General features: G+C 46.3%; 1 protein-coding gene across 1 annotated transcript; it reads left to right on the top strand.

Annotated features, from left to right (window-relative positions):
* The first annotated feature begins 433 nt into the window (after positions 1–433).
* LOC308584993 (cytochrome P450 2J4-like) lies at positions 434–17,020 on the top strand. Its single transcript, XM_081190415.1, has 9 exons — positions 434–730; positions 4,592–4,754; positions 6,321–6,470; positions 7,199–7,359; positions 7,713–7,892; positions 9,608–9,749; positions 14,547–14,734; positions 15,394–15,535; positions 16,188–17,020. Exons 1-9 carry the CDS (start codon positions 560–562, stop codon positions 16,364–16,366), a joined length of 1,476 nt encoding a protein of 491 aa, XP_081046541.1. The 5' UTR covers positions 434–559; the 3' UTR covers positions 16,367–17,020.
* Positions 17,021–17,375: the final 355 nt, after the last annotated feature.

The raw sequence follows: 17,375 nt of genomic DNA on the forward strand, positions 1-17,375 counted from the left end.
GTTGTTGTTGTTGTTGTTGTTGTTGTTGTTGTTGTTGCAATTTTGCATTGAAAATAAAAAAAATAAATAAATAAATGCATTCTAAATGCATTTACTAAATGCATGCATCAGGATGAAGTGCAGGTGAATTTTCATGAGGAGTTAAGGAAATAAATAAATCATGAACTGTGAAGAACTGAATTTAAGATGGGGGAAATGAGAAGCTGGGAGAAAGCAACACTGAGACAGAGTCATTCATCCCTACCTGAGATTCATTGGGAGCCATCCCTCCTTTCTCCAGTCCTGCCCAGCTGACCTCATCACCGGCCGCTGAGCCAGTGAGAGCTCAGAGTGCACAGTAGGTGTGGCTTAGTCAAATAGTGGGGGGCCCCACACTCATTAATACCATTTTAAAAATAATAATAATAATAATAAACCAAAGAAAAAGGAAGGGAGAGAAAGAGAGGCAATGTGTCTGCAGGAGAGATGACTGCAGACACATCTCTTAGCAATAATTAGAACCAGGAGGTTTTCTGAAGGAGAGACCGAGGACAAAGGATGAAAAGGGACGTTTAGGGGGATGATTGGGCTAAGTGGACTTTTCCTACTCACAGTCCTCTCTCTCTTCGTTATACAGTTTCTGAAGCTGCTATGGGCGCGGACTCACTTCCCCCCAGGACCGACGCCTCTTCCCGTTATTGGCAATTTGTGCCTCCTGGATTTTTCCCTTAAGAAAGAGATTCTTGCTAAGGTAATTATTGGCTGGTGGGCAGGTAGGGGGGGGGACAAAGGCATGGTGCCCGGGGTCAGGATAACGTGGGTCATTTGCCCAGAGCTTACTTAAGCATTGTTTTGATCATTACTACGATATTGGCTGAGCCCCCAGAGGGCATCTGGGGAGAGATTAGAGACAGTCAAACCTGTCCATTTTGGTTTCTCAGTTTTCTGATATTAAGTTCAGATTTCCACATTTCTGCATTGGCATGCTATTTTTTAAAAGTCCTTGTGAAAGACCTCCCCAGCATTTTTCTGCAAAAATTTCCCAATACACACACGTTTGCAAGAGATTTCCCCTAATGTAATGCATTCTTATATGTTATATCCACTAATGTACCGGTATGTAATGCATCTCGATGCACACGTTCCCCAAATATGCACATTTTGGGGTCACATTATTTGATTGGGAAACCACATTGCAAAACTGAGAGAGGTGCAAATTTCAAAGGATAACTGTTTCGGTTCACGTCATGGTTTCATGAAGTGTATGTTCAGGAGTTTCATATTAACGAGTGAACAGAAGCAAATTTCTTCCCCATCTCAAGGAGGGTTGGACTAGATCAGGTCAGCAAAGTGTGTTTAGAACAAAGTTAGGGACCTTCAAGCTGGGGAAAACAAAGATAATTAAGTAGAGGAAAGAGAAAGAGAAGATTGCAAAACTGAGTCTTCTTACCTGCTTTATTGGTGCCTCGTGTTTCTATACAAATTCTCTATTTACTTTTAACCCAGCAAAGTTGAATTAGATATCCTTCATCTCCCAAAAGAAAAGAAAAGAATTTATCTGGGGTCCCTTGATTTTTATTTTCTGTAAAAAAATTAAATAAATAAATAAAAAGTTACAGGGACCCTGGAAAGCCACTGGCAGTCAGTGTAGACAATGCTGAGGTAGATGGACCATAGCTGTCAAGCGTCCCTTATTTGGCGGGACAGTCCCTTATCCCAGCGCCATGTCCCGCTGCTGTCCCTTATTGATGATGTCCCTTAAATAAGCTACTGAAGGTATTGGGGCCCTTTCTATGTCCAGCTGTCCTTTGTCAACAACAAATTGTTGCTTTTTTTGTGTTGAATATATGCTATATGGTAATTTATGGACCTAATATGTATCTAAAGCCATTTGCACGCAACAAAATATGTATTTTATCAAAGTAATTGTTGATCCCTTATTTTGGCTGCTGCTCCCTTATTTTCAAATCTGTAAGTTGACAGCTATAAGATGGACCTTTGGTCTGACTCAGTAGAAGGCAGTTCCCTATGCTCCTCTCCTAGTAGGTTCCCAGCTGACTGCTGCATGGCAGGGGCAGAGATCTTTTGCCCTCCCCAGAAGGCACCATGAGTCAGAAGGTTATTTAAAAAGCAACTTGTTTACCGAGACGCTCTCAAGTTGGTTAAGTAGTCTTTCCAAAGGCAAAGAAGTCTTCTGTCTGAAAGAAAAGGACTCCCCAGGAAGGAGAGATGGTAATCTCCACACTCGTTCTCTGGCTGCTGCTTTAGTGCCCTGCGGCCATATATATCATATTCCAGTGCAATGCTAAACCATAGTTTTAGCGCTATGCACATGGTCAGCACTGCGCCTCAGGCTGGAGTGCTCCCCCTAATGGTGGGTGGGCTGGGCCCACATCAATTTGCATGCATTTGCAAATTGCAAGTTCATTTGTAAGTCTGTATCTGTGCGCACACAAAGAATACAAACAGGCGAAACTTCTCAGAAGTGCCAACCAAAAAAAAAAAAAGGTTGACAATACATTCCAGAACACTGGTTCCTTCTTTAGGAGCAATTGTAAACGTTCAAATTGTGCCTTTACAACCTTGTGTTTTGGACCACGATTCCCATCAGCCACAGGCAGCACAGTCGCCAAAGTCGCACTGCAGTTCACCAGGAGACTTTTCGAGGCAAGACTTTTGGGAAGCCCTATGCAAGGTGTCTCCCCGTATTGCCAGGCAGCAGCCTGTGGGCAGCCAGCCTGATCTGGTCTTCTGAATGCCAGCAGTCATGGAGAACCTGGCAGGGCAGATGCCAGCACCCGAGGCTCTCTCTAAAAGTACTGCAGTTCTTGAGGGAGAAGGCCCACCATTGGTGCTCCATGACTCAGCAAGGAGCCAGCTGTGGCACACCCAACCAGGCGGGATACTGGCTTGGTCCTGGAGTGCCCAACCAGATAGCTGCCAGCATCAGGGACCAGAGCAGAAGTAGCAGCCAGGAAGGGCAGGCCTGCTCCAGGGTTGTGGTCATGTGGCAGCAGAGCCTGGGCAGCTGGGATGGGATATGCCCATTTCACAGAAGGCGAATATGCCTCATGGTAGGGCTGGCACCCCTTCCTCTAGCTGCTACTTCTCCACTCCACGTTGTACATACTAGCTGCTCCCAATCTTGTTTACACATTGCACTGCAGACAAGTAGAAGTTGTTACCACATACGTACAAGAGTTTGTGTGGTTAGAGCATGGTGCTGATAATGCCAAAGTCTCAGAGTTGATCCCCCTACGGGACAGCTGCCTATTCCAACTCTATGGTTCTGAGGCTCAACTATAGCAACCAACTAGACGACTGTACAGCTCAAATATTTGTGCACAAGGTACATAGATTGTACCTTCATCAGTGGCGTGGCGTGGGGGGTGCAGGGGGGCCCGGCCGCACCGGGCGCAACATCTGGGGGGGCATGCTCACACTCGCAGCTCTCTGCCCCTACCTGGCTCACTCACTCTCTCTCACTGCAATGCTGGCTGTGCGAATCCGATCTGAGCTGCTGGGTCGCCACCCACTGTGGAGGGGGGGGGGTGCCAGGCGTGTGGTGCGGAGAGAGAGCGAGGGACTATCTGGAGGAGGGACAGTGCAGCAGCTGCCCAGCGCAGCGCTGAGCGCGGGAGAGAACCACACCAGTCCAGACCAGGCAGCAGCAAGAAGCTGGCGGCGGCGGCAGGTTAGGGCCGCAAATTACTTGCCTTGCCCCGGGTTAGGGGGCGCAAATTACTTGCCTTGCCCCGGGTGCTGACAACCCACGCTACGCCGCTGACCTTCACTGAACGTTGCATGTGAACAACCCTGCAGTGATTTGGGGTTAAAGGACTTCATGTTCCTAACCTCTGCAATCTTTGTAACAGTCCTCTAAGGCAGGTCAGTATCCATAAGAAAGTAGTCTCCAAAATTTTTCACGGTCAAGGCAAAATCTGAACTCAGAGCTTTGTGGTTCACAGAACTGCATAATTCCCAGACCCCAATCCTTTACTGATCCCTTGCTAAAATAAAAATACCAGAAAATCTCCTTTCAGCTCACTTCTTCAGCTGTGGTTTTAACCAATTTTTAACCACACTGTGCATAGCTAAACTATGGAACTCCTTGCCACAGGAGGCAGTGATAGGTTTCCTGTGGGCATCTGGTTGGCCATTGTGAGAAGAGGACGCCGGACTAGTTGGGCCATTGGCCTGATCCAGGAGGGACCATCTTATACAGTGGTGCCTCGCAAGACGAAAAGAATCCGTTCTGTGATTCTCTTCGTCTAGCGGTTTTTTCGTCTTGTGAAGCAAGCCCAGTGACGGATTAGCGGATTAGCGGATTAGCGCTATTAGCGGCTTTTAGCGGCTTATCTGCTGATCGGATCAGCTGATAAGCGGCTTAGCGGCTTAGAAAAAGGGGGAGGGGAGGGGGAAAAACCAGCAGGAACTCGCAAGACATTGTCGTCTTGCGAAGCAAGCCCATAGGAAATTCGTTTTGCGAAGCACCTCCAAAACAGAAAACTCTTTCGTCTAGCGAGTTTTCCGTCTTGCGAGGCATTCGTCTTGCGGGGCACCACTGTATTCTTGCTTTTTAAAAAAATAAAAATGATAATGAACTTTCTAGTTAGCAAACATCTATGGAGACATCTACACCATCTGGGCGGGAACCATGCCTTTTGTCGTGCTGAATGGATACAAGGCAGTGAAGGAGTGCCTTGTCACTCACTCAGAAGAGACTGCGGGAAGAGCGCTCTCACCTTTCTATAAGGATCTGATGGGCGAAAAAGGTAAACACCAATATTATTATTTTCTTGGAAATTAGACTAAAGCAGATCTTTGGTGTCCTTCGGATGCCTTGAACAAACAGGTGACAAGAAGAAATTTGGTAAACTCCTGGCACAGAGATACTGCAGAGCTGCAACTCTTTAAATTCTTCCTGCCAACTGAGGTCCAATTTCAGTTTTTGACATCACCCCAACTCTTTCTTAGTATCCAAGAGATAGATAGAGATAGATGATAGATAGATAGATAGATAGATAGATAGATAGATAGATAGATAGATAGATAGATGATAGATAGATAGATAGATGATAGATGATAGATAGATAGATAGATAGATAGATAGATAGATAGATAGATAGATGATAGATAGATAGATGATAGATAGATAGATAGATAGATAGATAGATAGAGTGGTACCTCGGGTTACATACAGTTCAGGTTACATACGCTTCAGGTTACAGACGCCGCTAACCCAGAAATAGTGCTTCAGGTTAAGAACTTTGCTTCAGGATGAGAACAGAAATTGTGCTCCGGCGGCGCAGCAGCAGCAGGAGGCCCCATTAGCTAAAGTGGTGCTTCAGGTTAAGAACAGTTTCAGGTTAAGTACAGACCTCCAGAACAAATTAAGTACTTAACCCAAGGTACCAGTGTAGATAGATAGATGATAGATGATAGATAGATAGATAGATAGATAGATAGATAGATAGATGATAGATAGATAGATAGATAGATAGATAGATAGATAGATAGATAGATATGAAATATGGAATCCTGTTTCAGGGATATTAAAATAAACTGTTTTCTTTAACGCTTTTATGAATAGAACAGATGTTAACCTTTACAGGTTTGAGCACTATCTGTGCAGAGCACTATCTGTGCAGAGTATTTACACATACAATGCTATTTTTCTAGAAAAAAAGAAGTGCCAGAAATCACCGCGAACACTTCCCTTGTTCTCTTAGAATGGCAATGGAGAGGCGCCGGAACTGAGCTGCCATGTAGCATTACAAAGAATCTGTCATTCACATTTCTTTGTGACTGCCTAATAACTTAATTGTCACAGCCTGTACCTTCTGCAATGCATTTCCCTCTGACCTCACTGCTTCCCATCCTGCCAGTAGCTGAGGATATCACTTTGTGCATCTTACGAAGTGGACTGTGGTCTAGAAAGCTCACACTGGCCTTTGTCAACCTGGTTCTCCCTAGATGTTTTGGATGACAACTCCCACCAGCCCATCCAAGCCACCTGGAGAGCCCCAGGTGAGCAAAGACCGGCTTGTGCCATAGTTAATTTGCCAGCCTTCAAGGCACATCTTTAACTGTTTAGCCACAATGGATAAATGCAATTGAAAGAGTCTGTCATTGCCAACATTATTGCGGAGGGCAAAAGATATATTCGCCCGTCGTGTTACAGCTGCGCTGCTTGACACAGAAAAAGGATTTTCTTTGTGATCATGGTATCTGTTGTGATCATGGTGTTTGTTGTTATATGTTTTGTTCTTTATGAAAACGCTAATAAATATTCATTTAAAAAAAGAAAAAGAAAAAGGATTTTCTTTTGTGTCACACAGGCATTTATCCTACGAACAACCATAACTGGAAGCAGCAGAAATACTTTGCCATGATGGCACTAAGAAGCCTTGGGGTGGGGAAGAAGCACCTGGAAGACAGAATTCACAACGAAGCCCACCAACTCCTAATGGCAGTGGCAAGCAAGGAAGGTAAACTCACAGCCAGGCAGCTTTCAGTTTTTGATTATGATAGCTCTCTCCACACGACACATGATCTGGGGTTCCTTGTTGCAATGGACCGATCTGCAAGGCACTCAGAAAACAACTGTGCAGAAATGAAAGGGTCCAGCCCCGTCCCTCTGGAATTCATCTGACGGCTGATGCACTTGCCAAAATAACTGGTTATCTTGCAAAGTGGTGGACACAGCTTCCTTACAGCGCTTGCCCTGCACAGCAGCTGTTTCCAAGTGATTCAATTAGCTTTTAATTTGGGATGAGATAAGTCCCTGCCCAATACCTTGAGCAGGTTTGTTTTGTGGCTATGAACTCATCTTCTGCCAGTTCTGCCACATATGAATTCAAAGCGGAGTGTGGACAAAATGAAACAAACGAGGTTTGCTACAAGAGAGAGGGCCTTTTCAGTGTTGGCACCCCAGAGGTGTCTGGCTAGTGCCAACATGACAATCTTTTTAGGTGCCCGGTGAAGGCGTTTCCGGTTGTAAATGTTTTTTACTGCATTTAAAAAAGAAACTTTATTATTTTTAAAAAATAAATGCAAAATACAAACAACATTGAACATATTGATACAAAGGGTGGGGGGGGGGACTAGAATATATTAGTGGGAGGGGAAGAAAAAGGAAAAGAATACCCTACATTAATTCATTAGCGATGGTGTGTGAGTGTGTGTACCATGCCACTAATACTTCCTGCATTCACAGGTTTAGCCTTTGACCCCCAGACCCCCATAAACCACGCTGTGGCCAACGTCATCTGCTCTTTGCTGTTTGGGCATCGCTTCGCCAGTGAGGACGACTCTTTCAACCGACTGATAAAAGCCACCTATTTGATCGTCTTCATTCCGGCTTCTTTCAGGGGTGGGGTGAGCTTCCTTCTATTCCTGCTCTTGTCCTCTTGAAAGCCGTTTTCCGTTACGCTTCCTCAAATTAAGTGAAAACAGGGACCTTTCCGCTCAGGGTCCTTGTGTTCTCGCCCCACACAGTGCATGCTGCAAAACTCCACCTATTTTCTGGGTTTGGCACGACCAGCTGCTGCCTTCCTTTTTATTCTTTTGCAAGATCAATCTGCATGCTTTGCAGAAACATTGCATTCTTCTGAGAAATGTCCGGCCTCCCCTTTCCAGCACATTAAGGTTACCTCAGAGCCGTTTTTTGGGTCACTCGGAATTAATTTCATGACAGTCCTCCTCACCTGCATTTTCCTTTGTTGCCACAGGTATATAATGTTTTCCCGCGGATTATGCGCCGCCTACAAGGGTCGCATCAACAAGCGTTTGAATACAACAACTTCCTCCATGCCCTTGTGAAGGACGAGGTCCAAAGCCACCAGGAAAGATGGAAGGAAGGTCAAGAACCAGAGGATTTCATTGACCTCTACCTGGACCAAATGGCAAAGGTAAGAACATGGCTTCTGTCCAGTTTCAGCACCATGCCTGTCCTCCTGAGGCAAAGCGGCCTTGGGCAGGGCTCAGCATGGCTGCTAAGAACAAGCCGGGCTCTGATGTTGCTTCACCCACAGCCAGCTAGCTTTAGGGCACATTTATAGCACTATCTGAAGAAGTGTGCATGCACACGAAAGCTTATACCCAGAACAAACTTAGTTGGTCTCTAAGGTGCTACTGGACAATTTTTAAATTTTTATTTATTTATTTAAAGCACTGTGATGCTGCTTTAAGCAGCCACAGATTCCCCCAAAGAATTCTGGGAGCTGTGGTTCGTTAAGGGTCCTGACAGTTGCTCAGAGGCCCCAATTCCCCTTCACAGAACTTCAATTCCCAGAATTCGCTGGAAATTAGGGGTGGAATCCCTACTACAGTGGTACCTCGGGTTAAGAACTTAATACATTCTGGAGGTCCATTCTTAACCTAAAACTGTTCTTAACCTGAGGTACCACTTTAGATAATGGGGCCTCCTGCTGCCACCGCGCCACCGCCACGTGATTTCTGTTCTCACCCTGAAGCAAAGTTCTTAACCCGAGGTACTATTTCTGGGTTAGTGGAGTCTGTAACCTGAAGCGTCTGTAACCCGAGGTACCACTGTACTCTGGAAATCATGCTAGAAAGGCCCATGAAGACCCTGACAGAGGTTGAATGGGCCCTAAATGTAGCACCTCCGTATTGATGAATTGCATTTATATGCCACTCACAGAACGTCAGAAGTCCTCCGGGCAGTTTAAAACTCAGTGCCAAATGCAGTCCAGAGTCCAAAACAATTAAACTAGTTAGCAACAATAGAAAGCAGCAGAAGACAAACTATCTACAAACAGGGCTGGTCCACATGAAGGAAGATGAAGCGATTGCCTCAGGTGGGACGATCCACAGTGGCAGCAGATCCAGCCTTCAAGGGATGCCTCACTTGTAGCAACGGCTACGGGACACCCCTTGGAGGCCGGATCTGCCTTTCCCACAGCAGTACCCCCCTCGCAATACCACCTCAACAGCAGCCTCTTGCTGAATAGGAGGGTCTGCTGGTCTCCTTCCTCCCCTAGGAAGGAAATGGCAGGGGCTGCCCTCTGGGGTCTCCTGGGCTCTGCACCCACCTGGCACGAGTGGGCCCCTTTCCCCCACACAACGGCCTTTGATTCCTAGTTCAACCATCGGGTCAGATTGATTTGATTCTGCCCCCTGTGTGTCTGATGTGGATCTTCACTCCCTGTTCTTTCCTGGTGGGGAAGCCCCGCCATTTTGTGGTTCACCACAGGTGCCAAAATGTCTTTGAGCTGGCCCTGTCTACAAACCAGCCTAAGCACAGCAGCGGTAAAATCAATTTTGAAGCAGCAAAGAGGAAAAAAGTTGGCACAAGAATCTGAAAATATCCGATAAATATAGCTTTGTGCTTACCCTTCCGAATGTTGTTGCTCATTATTTGGAAGCCCCCCCCCCCATTTTCTGGGGGGCAGGGATAGGCTGGGAGTGGGGTATAAGTATCTGCAGAGAAAAAGGAGTGTTTCGGGAGCCCTGGCTGCTCAGCAACTGAATCTCTGGCAACTGAATCTTTGACTCATGACCTGGCTCTGCCTCCAAGCCTGGCTGGCCAAAAAGGCCAAGGAAACTTCACAAGCACCTCTTGTTGGATAGGGATCCACTAAGCTTTTCTGCATTCTGCCCACAGAGCAAAGATGAGCCAACATCCACTTTCAATGAAGACAACTTGGTTCAAACTGTAGTTGACCTCTTGATTGGAGGGACCGTGAGCACCACGACTATCCTCTACTGGGGATTGCTTTACTTGTTAAAATATCCAGACGTTCAAGGTGGGTCACTCATCATCATCATCTGCATCATGTTATTTGCAATCCGCCTTCCCATACTTAAAACCAGAGGTTTACATTTGATGTGCGGAAAACGCATCAAGAAGTACGCAGCCCAACTGAACAGTTTCCACATTAATCGTAACATGATCTAAAATAAAGATGTACAAAAATTTAATATCAATAACAGCAACAACCCCCACTGAACCCCCAGGGCCAAGGGTCTGTTCAGCAGCCTCAGCTTTTGTAGCTGGAGTCAATCAGCCAGGGCTCCACCCTCCCTGGCCAGGTGTAAAAAGGCTTGCAAGGCAGGCAGCAGGTCTTCCAGGACTCACAGCCAAGGTTGATGCCATTGCAAAGTGTGTTGCTAATGCTGATTCAAGAACTGTATTGCCCAGTCCAGATGTAAGCATGTGCAAGACTGTGCATGCGACCCAGGAACATCAGCTGGGGATGAGCATCCATGACTGTGTTGCAATGGGAATGGGAATGCCCATGTCATGTACGCAGAATGGTATCAGAGGTCATTGTTTTATGGTCCACCTTGTATTTGCCAAATGCAGGGCAGAACGGAATACGGTGCCTTCTAACCAGTGGTGTGGTGTAGCCAGTGTGGTGTAGTGGTTAAGAGTGGTAGACTTGTAATCTGGTGAACTGGGTTCGTGTCCCTGCTCCTCCACATGCAGCTGCTGGGTGACCTTGGGCCAGTCACACTTCTTGAAGTCTCTCAGCCCCACTCACCCCACAGAGTGTTTGTTGTGGGGGAGGAAGGGAAAGGAGAATGCTAGCCACTTTGAGACTCCTTAGGGTAGTGATAAGGCGGGATATCAAATCCAAACTCTTCTTCTTACATCCCTAGCCTAAGCTGCACATTGCATGAAATGTGTGATCCCATTGAACATGTCTGGATTTGGGGCTAAAACAGCACATGTTGTAGAGCAGTAGTTCCATAAACTCTTTCCCACTGCCCCCGACCCGACCCTGTAAAAAGCATGATTCAGAATAGCGGTTTGCACAACACAGCAACATTCAAAGCAGTAACAGTTCACTGCACATTTAGTCCAAATTCAATGAAAATCGTTTAGTTTAGTTCATTTGACAAAATTGATTAACTTGGTCCAGCACCCTTCTGTTGCCCCCTGGCCTCTTAATGCCCCCCCAGGTAACCCCGCCCACTCCCAGTGGGTGGTACCACCCACCCTGGGTCCCTCTGATGCAGAGCATGATTAAGAGCAAGACTAAGTTTTCTCCCCCTGCGTTGCTGCCATAAACCACCCCTGCCCAAGCTACTGTTTGCATTGGAATGGGACTCAGCTACTGGGGTCAGCAGCAACTTCAAGGGGGCAGGTTTTTTCCAGGACCATGGAGAGAGGAGGAGGAAAATCAGCTTCCCACTGGCCAGAGTTTCAATCCTGACTAGGCCCACCCGCTGCTGTTTAAAACAAAACAAGAAACACACCCAGGGACATTCAGTACAATGTAAGGCCCCCATAGAGAAAACACCCATAAGTAGAGGGTCGGTAATACTTTTGTGATGCTGTTGCATTACAGTTAATATAGTTCTAAATGCTGTATTTTGCCATGGGAAGATTTTGTTTCGAACAGCAATTACAGTGGTGCCTCGCAAGACGAAATTAATCTGTTCTGCGAGTTTCTTCGTCTTGCGGATTTTTTCGTCTTGCGAAGCACGGATGCACCCTGGTACTGTATTATAATGGGATAGCGGGCAAAGCACAAAGCGGGTCGCTCCCTAGCAGGAGGAGTTTCCCCAGCCTGGAGGATCTGTTGCCAGGAAGAGGCAAAGACACCCCCTCCCACCTCCCCACAAAAACAGCCCCCCTTCCTCTGTCGCCAAGCCTTGCCGCGTCTTTGCTCCGCCAAACCGCGTCCCACATCAAAGCCCCAGCCCGCTCCTCTGCCTCTCTCTCCACGAGGTGCCAAAGGAAGTTCGAGCCCAGGAACCGAGGGCGGACGCACGAAGCACCCGGCGCGGACTCTCCCTTGCTCCCCCCGTTACCTTGCGCCACACCGCTGGGCTCCCCCCAGTCTTGGCAGCTGCTCCCGGCTTCTTCCCACCCCCACAAAGGCGCCTTCGCGGCGGCCCAAGCGCAGTGGATGCCTCCTCCTCCTCCTCCTTTGTCCCACTTCCTTCTGCCTTCGCGCAGTTAGGGCAAAATGGAGCAGCCACGTGGGGAGGGGGAGAGAGAGAGAGAGAGGCAGAGGCGGCGCAGAGACCCAGCCAGATCTGCTGGATCCCAGCCCACCTGCCTCCTCTGTGCCCTCTCCAGAAGAGGATCCCTCTGGAAAAGGTAGGTCACTCCCTCACTCGCTCCCTGCCAGCCCAGTTCCCGCTTCAAAAGGAAACAAACTCACAAGACGTTTCGTCTTGCAAAGCAAGCCCATAGGGAAATTCGTCTTACGAAGCACCTAAAAAACCGCAAAACCCTTTCATCTTGCGAGTTTTTCGTCTTCCGAGGCATTCGTCTTGCGGGGCACCACTGTAAAAAAATAATTGAATGCATTCAACAAATAGACTAGCTAATAATGACTGTAGAATAACAAAATTGCAAAATTCAGTCGACTACATGTGTGAAACTCCTAAAATTACAAAGTAAGCTGACAATGGTGCAATCCCAGATTAAAGAGCAGTGAGAATTGAGTCAGACTTGCAAAGCATTTTGCAAAATATTAAGAGAGTTGGAGGAAGGGTGTGAATCTCCTGTAACAGGAGCGAAATGAACAGGTCTAGGCAGAACCTTGAAGAGTTGGGTCTCACTTCCTGCTGAACCGCCGCAGGCAAAAGTCAACCAGTGTAGCTTCCCTGTCAATGTGTTTCCTTACCGGGGGAAATTCTGCCTGCCATGTGGCTGTGAAAGAAATAGGAGAGCTTGAGGGTAAAAAAGCAGGGTGACCACAGCATATTGGTATGGTCTGGGGCAGTATGTTCTACAGCCTTGCATTAACTTACAAGGCACATTAACAAGGATACCCCAAACTCACTATATCGCTGCCTGATCACTGAGGTCTGTGGCAGAGTGAGTGGCCCTCCGTGGCTCACAGCTACAGCTTGCAACTATCAGGAGCTGTACGTTCAGCATTGTGGGCCCAATCCTGTGGAGCTCTCCAAAGGCTGAGATCAGAGAGGCCCTTCTCTGTTGAAGTTCGGGTGTTTTTTATTCCAACAGGCATTTCTGGTTTTAGGGTGAATTTTAACTGGCTTTGTATTTTGTAATTCAGTTTGTGGAATTCAGTTTAGTGCTAAGAGGCTGGTATTGAGCAATGGAATGTTCTCCTCCTGCCAGGCACCTCCAGGCACATTCCAGGGGTGTGTGAATCAATATATACTGTCTTTTTTGCACCATAACACTCACTTTTTTCCTCCTAGAAAGTAAGGGGAAATGTCTGTGTGTGTTATGGAGGGAATGCCTATGGGTGGCATGCCTACGGATTTTCCTCCTCTAAAAACTACATGCGTGTTATGGTCGGGTGCGTGTTATAGAGCGAAAAATACGGTAACTTGTTGAAATAAAGGAATCAACCTTATGACGGCCCATTTTCCATATGCCTCAAGTCCAAAGGGTCCAGGGCAGAAATGGGGAACCTGCAGCCCCTCCAGATGTTGCTGAACTACAATTCCTTTCAGCACCAGCCAGCACGGCCAATGGCCAGGAATCATGGGAGTTGTAGTCCAGGACCATCTGGAGGTCCACAGGTCCTCCACCCTTAAAAATAAAATTTTGAAAAATGAAAAATGAAAGAGGGAGAGTTTCTTCACATGTGGTGGACATGTAAAAAAATGAAAAAAAAAATTGGGATATGATTTATAACGAATTGAAAAAAACTGTTTAAATATACCTCCCCCCAAAAAAACAGAAGCCTTTTTGCTGGGATTGATAGGAGACGAATTAAGAAAAGCAGATCAGAGACTGTTTATGTATGCTACGACTGCTGCCAGAATCTTAGTAGCCCAAAAATGGAAAACTCGGGAAATACCAACACTCGTGGAGTGGCAGACAAAAATGGTTGAATACCGGTACAGTGGTGCCCCGCAAGACGAATGCCTCGCAAGATGGAAAACCCGCAAGACGAAAGGGTTTTCCGTTTTTGAGCTGCTTCGCAAGACGAATTTCCCTATGGGCTTGCTTCGCAAGACGAAAACGTCTTGCGAGTGTTCCAATTTTTTTCCGATTCCCCCCCCCCTTTTTCTAAGCTGCTAATAGCCTTTTAGCCGCTAAGCCTTTAATAGCCGCTAATCCGCTAAACCGCTAATAGCGCTAAGCCGCTAATAGGGTTGCTTCGCAAGATGAAAAAAACCGCTAGACGAAGAGACTCACGGAACGGATTATTTTCGTCTTGCGAGGCACCACTGTATGTAGAATTAGCAAAACTGACCCACAGGATCCGTAACCAAGAGGAAACAAAGTTCAAAAATGAATGGAGTAAATTTGTCGAATATATAGGTAATAACTGTAGAAGTTTAAAGACTGTAGTAGGATTAAAATAAATTTTGTGATGTGTATAGAATGCTATTAAGAATCTGCGAAAAAAGAGAAAATTTAATAAGAAAACCTGTTGAGGGGAGGAAGTCCATGCACGATAGTGTGTTTAGAAAATAAGTAGAGATATGATTGTGGAATGTTAGAGTATTTATTTTGTTTATGTTAAAGAAAACTCAATAAAAAGCATTTAAAAAATAATAATAATAAAATAAAATAAATCCACGAGGTGGTATGAGGAAATGAAGACTAACAAGTAAGAAGGATTCTGCTGGCATCCATTAAGGGAATTATTTATCTGCAGAGAAAATCCATGAGGAAATAGACGCCGTTCTGAGACCTTCCCACGTCATCACTTACGAGGACCGGATTAGAGTGCCGTACACCAATGCTGTGCTTCATGAGGTGATGCGCCATTGCAATGTGTCCATCACTGGGCCTTTCCGGAAATGCTTGGAGGACATCACTTTGCTGGGCTTCCCCCTTAAAAAGGTACAAGATGCTCCTTCCCCCAAAGGCAGCACAGGCGGAAAGGTGGGGTATGAATAAACAGAAAATAAATATAATAATCATTGTGACCATTATTGGCACCAGTCAGGAGCTGGGATGCTTTGGGTTCCTCCAGGCAGCCTGTTTATTTGATTACATGGAGGGCAGACAAGGCCCTGTCTTGCAAAAAGGTTTGCCCATCAGTTGTTTCACACGATTTTGAATCATGTTTCTCATTTGTTTTTATTTTGCTTATTTATTTCATAGAATTCATACGCTGTTCGATTTTTTTTATTTTTTTATTTTTTAAAAGCAGTACAGTTGTACCTTGGAAGTCGAACAGAAACCGATCCGGAAGTCTGTTCGACTTCCAGAACGTTCAGAAACCGAAGCGCGGCTTCTGATTGGCTGCAGGAAGCTCCTGCAGCCAGTCAAAAGCCGTGGAGGCCCGGTCAGACGTTCAGCTACCAAAAATTGTTCGAAAACCGGAACACTCACTTCCGGATTTCAATTGTTCGGGAGCCAATTTGTTCAAGATCCAAGGTACAAAAAGGATAAAATAGTAATATTATCTCTAGAAAGAACTAACAAGGATGTTCTGATGGCAACAATTAATTTGCAAACTCATCCGAAGTAATTCTCTCCTTCTCCCTTTTGCGCAGGGGACCCTGGTGCTGCCCAACCTTCACTCGGCGCTGTATGATCCAGAGTACTGGGAGACCCCCTGGACCTTCAACCCGGGGCACTTCCTCGACTCGTTTGGCCGGTTTGCGAGCAATAAAGCCTTCTTGCCTTTTTCGACAGGTAAAGAACCTACTCCTTCTCCTTCCCAGGATGCAGACTTAATGGTGAAATCCCATACCATGGTGGTGATGATGATGATAATAATTATTATTATTATTAATACCCCGCCCATCTGGCTGGGTTTCTCCAGCTACTCTGGGTGGCTCCCAACAGAAAATTAAAAGCACACTAAAACTTCAAACATTAAAAACTTCCCTGAACAGGAATGCCTTCAGATGTCTTGTAAAAGTCAGGTGGTTGTTTATTTCCTTGACATCTGATGGGAGGGCGAGCGCCACTACCAAGAAGGCCCTCTGCCTGGTTCTCTGTAACCGCGCAGTGAGGGAACCACCAGAAGGCCCTTGGAGGTGGACCTCAGTGTCCAGGCTGAATGTTGGGGGTGGAGATGCTCCTTCAGATATACAGGACCAAGGCCGTTTAGGGCTTTAAAGGTCAGCACCAACACTTTGAATTGTGCTCAGAAACGTACTGGCAGCCAATGTAGGCCTTTCAGGACAAGTGTTATATGGTCTCAGCGGCTTCCGAGTTAAACAGACCACCTTTGATGATAATTGGGTAACATCAAATGAGCATGACCAACACAGTAGGCAAGGGCTTGGAATTGTGTCTTTCTTTCATGGAAGCCATTCTGTCCCTTCGGATTCTCCTGCAGGCCGCCGGTCCTGCGTGGGAGAACCTTTGGCAAGGATTGAGCTTTTCATCTTCTTCGCTAACCTGCTGCGTGCCTTCAAGTTCCACCTTCCAGATGCAGAAAAGGAAGTCAACATGGAAGCCATTAATGTAGGTACCTGTCAGCCGCACCCGTATAGGATCCTGGCAATTCCACGCTAACCCAACCTGGCTGCAATTTCCTTCCAGGAGAGCTGGGTGGGCCGATGGGGAGATGTTGGAAGAGCCCGTGTCATCCATTCTCATTGCCAGCAGTGGCTTGCAAGCTTCTTAGAGCTGCCACCCTCAACCTTAGTTACCTGTTGCTCAGGTGAACTTCAGCTTGCACCAGGAGAAGCCTCCCGGAAAGAATCAATGAATGGCCATTTTCTCCCTCTCTCCAGGTGAGAGATGGAGAAGTGGCTGAGAGAGAAAACCCAGGTGGGAGCTGGGAGGAAAGGCAGCCACAGGTGACAGGTGTGGCTTCCACCCAAGGCTTGCGGGTTAATTGCAGCGAACTTTCTGGAATAACAATTCTGCACCTCCCCCAATTCTTATGCTGCCATTTTATTTCTTTGTTAGGCATTCTTCTCTCTCCTGTTCATTTTTAAGTGACTAAATTAGGTTAGTTTATTCGTAGTGTTTTATACAACTCAGTAGGGATTGGTTCCTTTGCATTTACTTATTGACAGTATTAAATCTAATTGTTCCTAGTATGTCTCTTGAAATGTTATCCTGACTCTTTGGGAACCGTTTTGTGGAGATCACACTTCGTGAACCCGATGGAAGTGGGCTGAGGTTCATAAAAGCTTGTGCCATAATAAATGTGTTTATTAAGTGATGAAAGATTCTTTGTTGCTTTATCACAAATACCATGATAGCCCAGGTTTTGAACACCTGCCACGCTTAATTCCATGCTGCTTCCTGTGTCATTTTGTAGACAGCAACCTGGAATGTAAGTGTTTGCCTTTCTCTGTAGCTAAACGGTTATAACCAGACCGCACCAATGACTGCAGGAGGCGCCAAATAAACCATGCAGGGCTGGGTACTGTGCATATTGACAGCCCTTGTTATCCATTTAGGAGAGATACCATCTCTTACCTCCAGGATCTTCCCACCCACCCTTTCCCACTAACACGGAAGGAAAAGGAGATTGCATATACACACATACATATATACAAATACATACAGG

The sequence above is a fragment of the Podarcis bocagei genome (genome assembly GCF_964188305.1).
Source record: "Podarcis bocagei genome assembly, chromosome: 4".
Lineage (NCBI taxonomy): Eukaryota > Metazoa > Chordata > Lepidosauria > Squamata > Lacertidae > Podarcis > Podarcis bocagei.

Bases quoted from the DNA above. Each gene is read 5' to 3' on its own strand.
- LOC308584993 (XM_081190415.1), top strand. From the start codon at position 560: ATGATTGGGCTAAGTGGACTTTTCCTACTCACAGTCCTCTCTCTCTTC. The intron at 4,755-6,320 runs GTAAACACCAAT...TGTGTCACACAG, and splicing joins GGATCTGATGGGCGAAAAAG to GCATTTATCCTACGAACAAC. The intron at 7,360-7,712 runs GTGAGCTTCCTT...TTGTTGCCACAG, and splicing joins CGGCTTCTTTCAGGGGTGGG to GTATATAATGTTTTCCCGCG.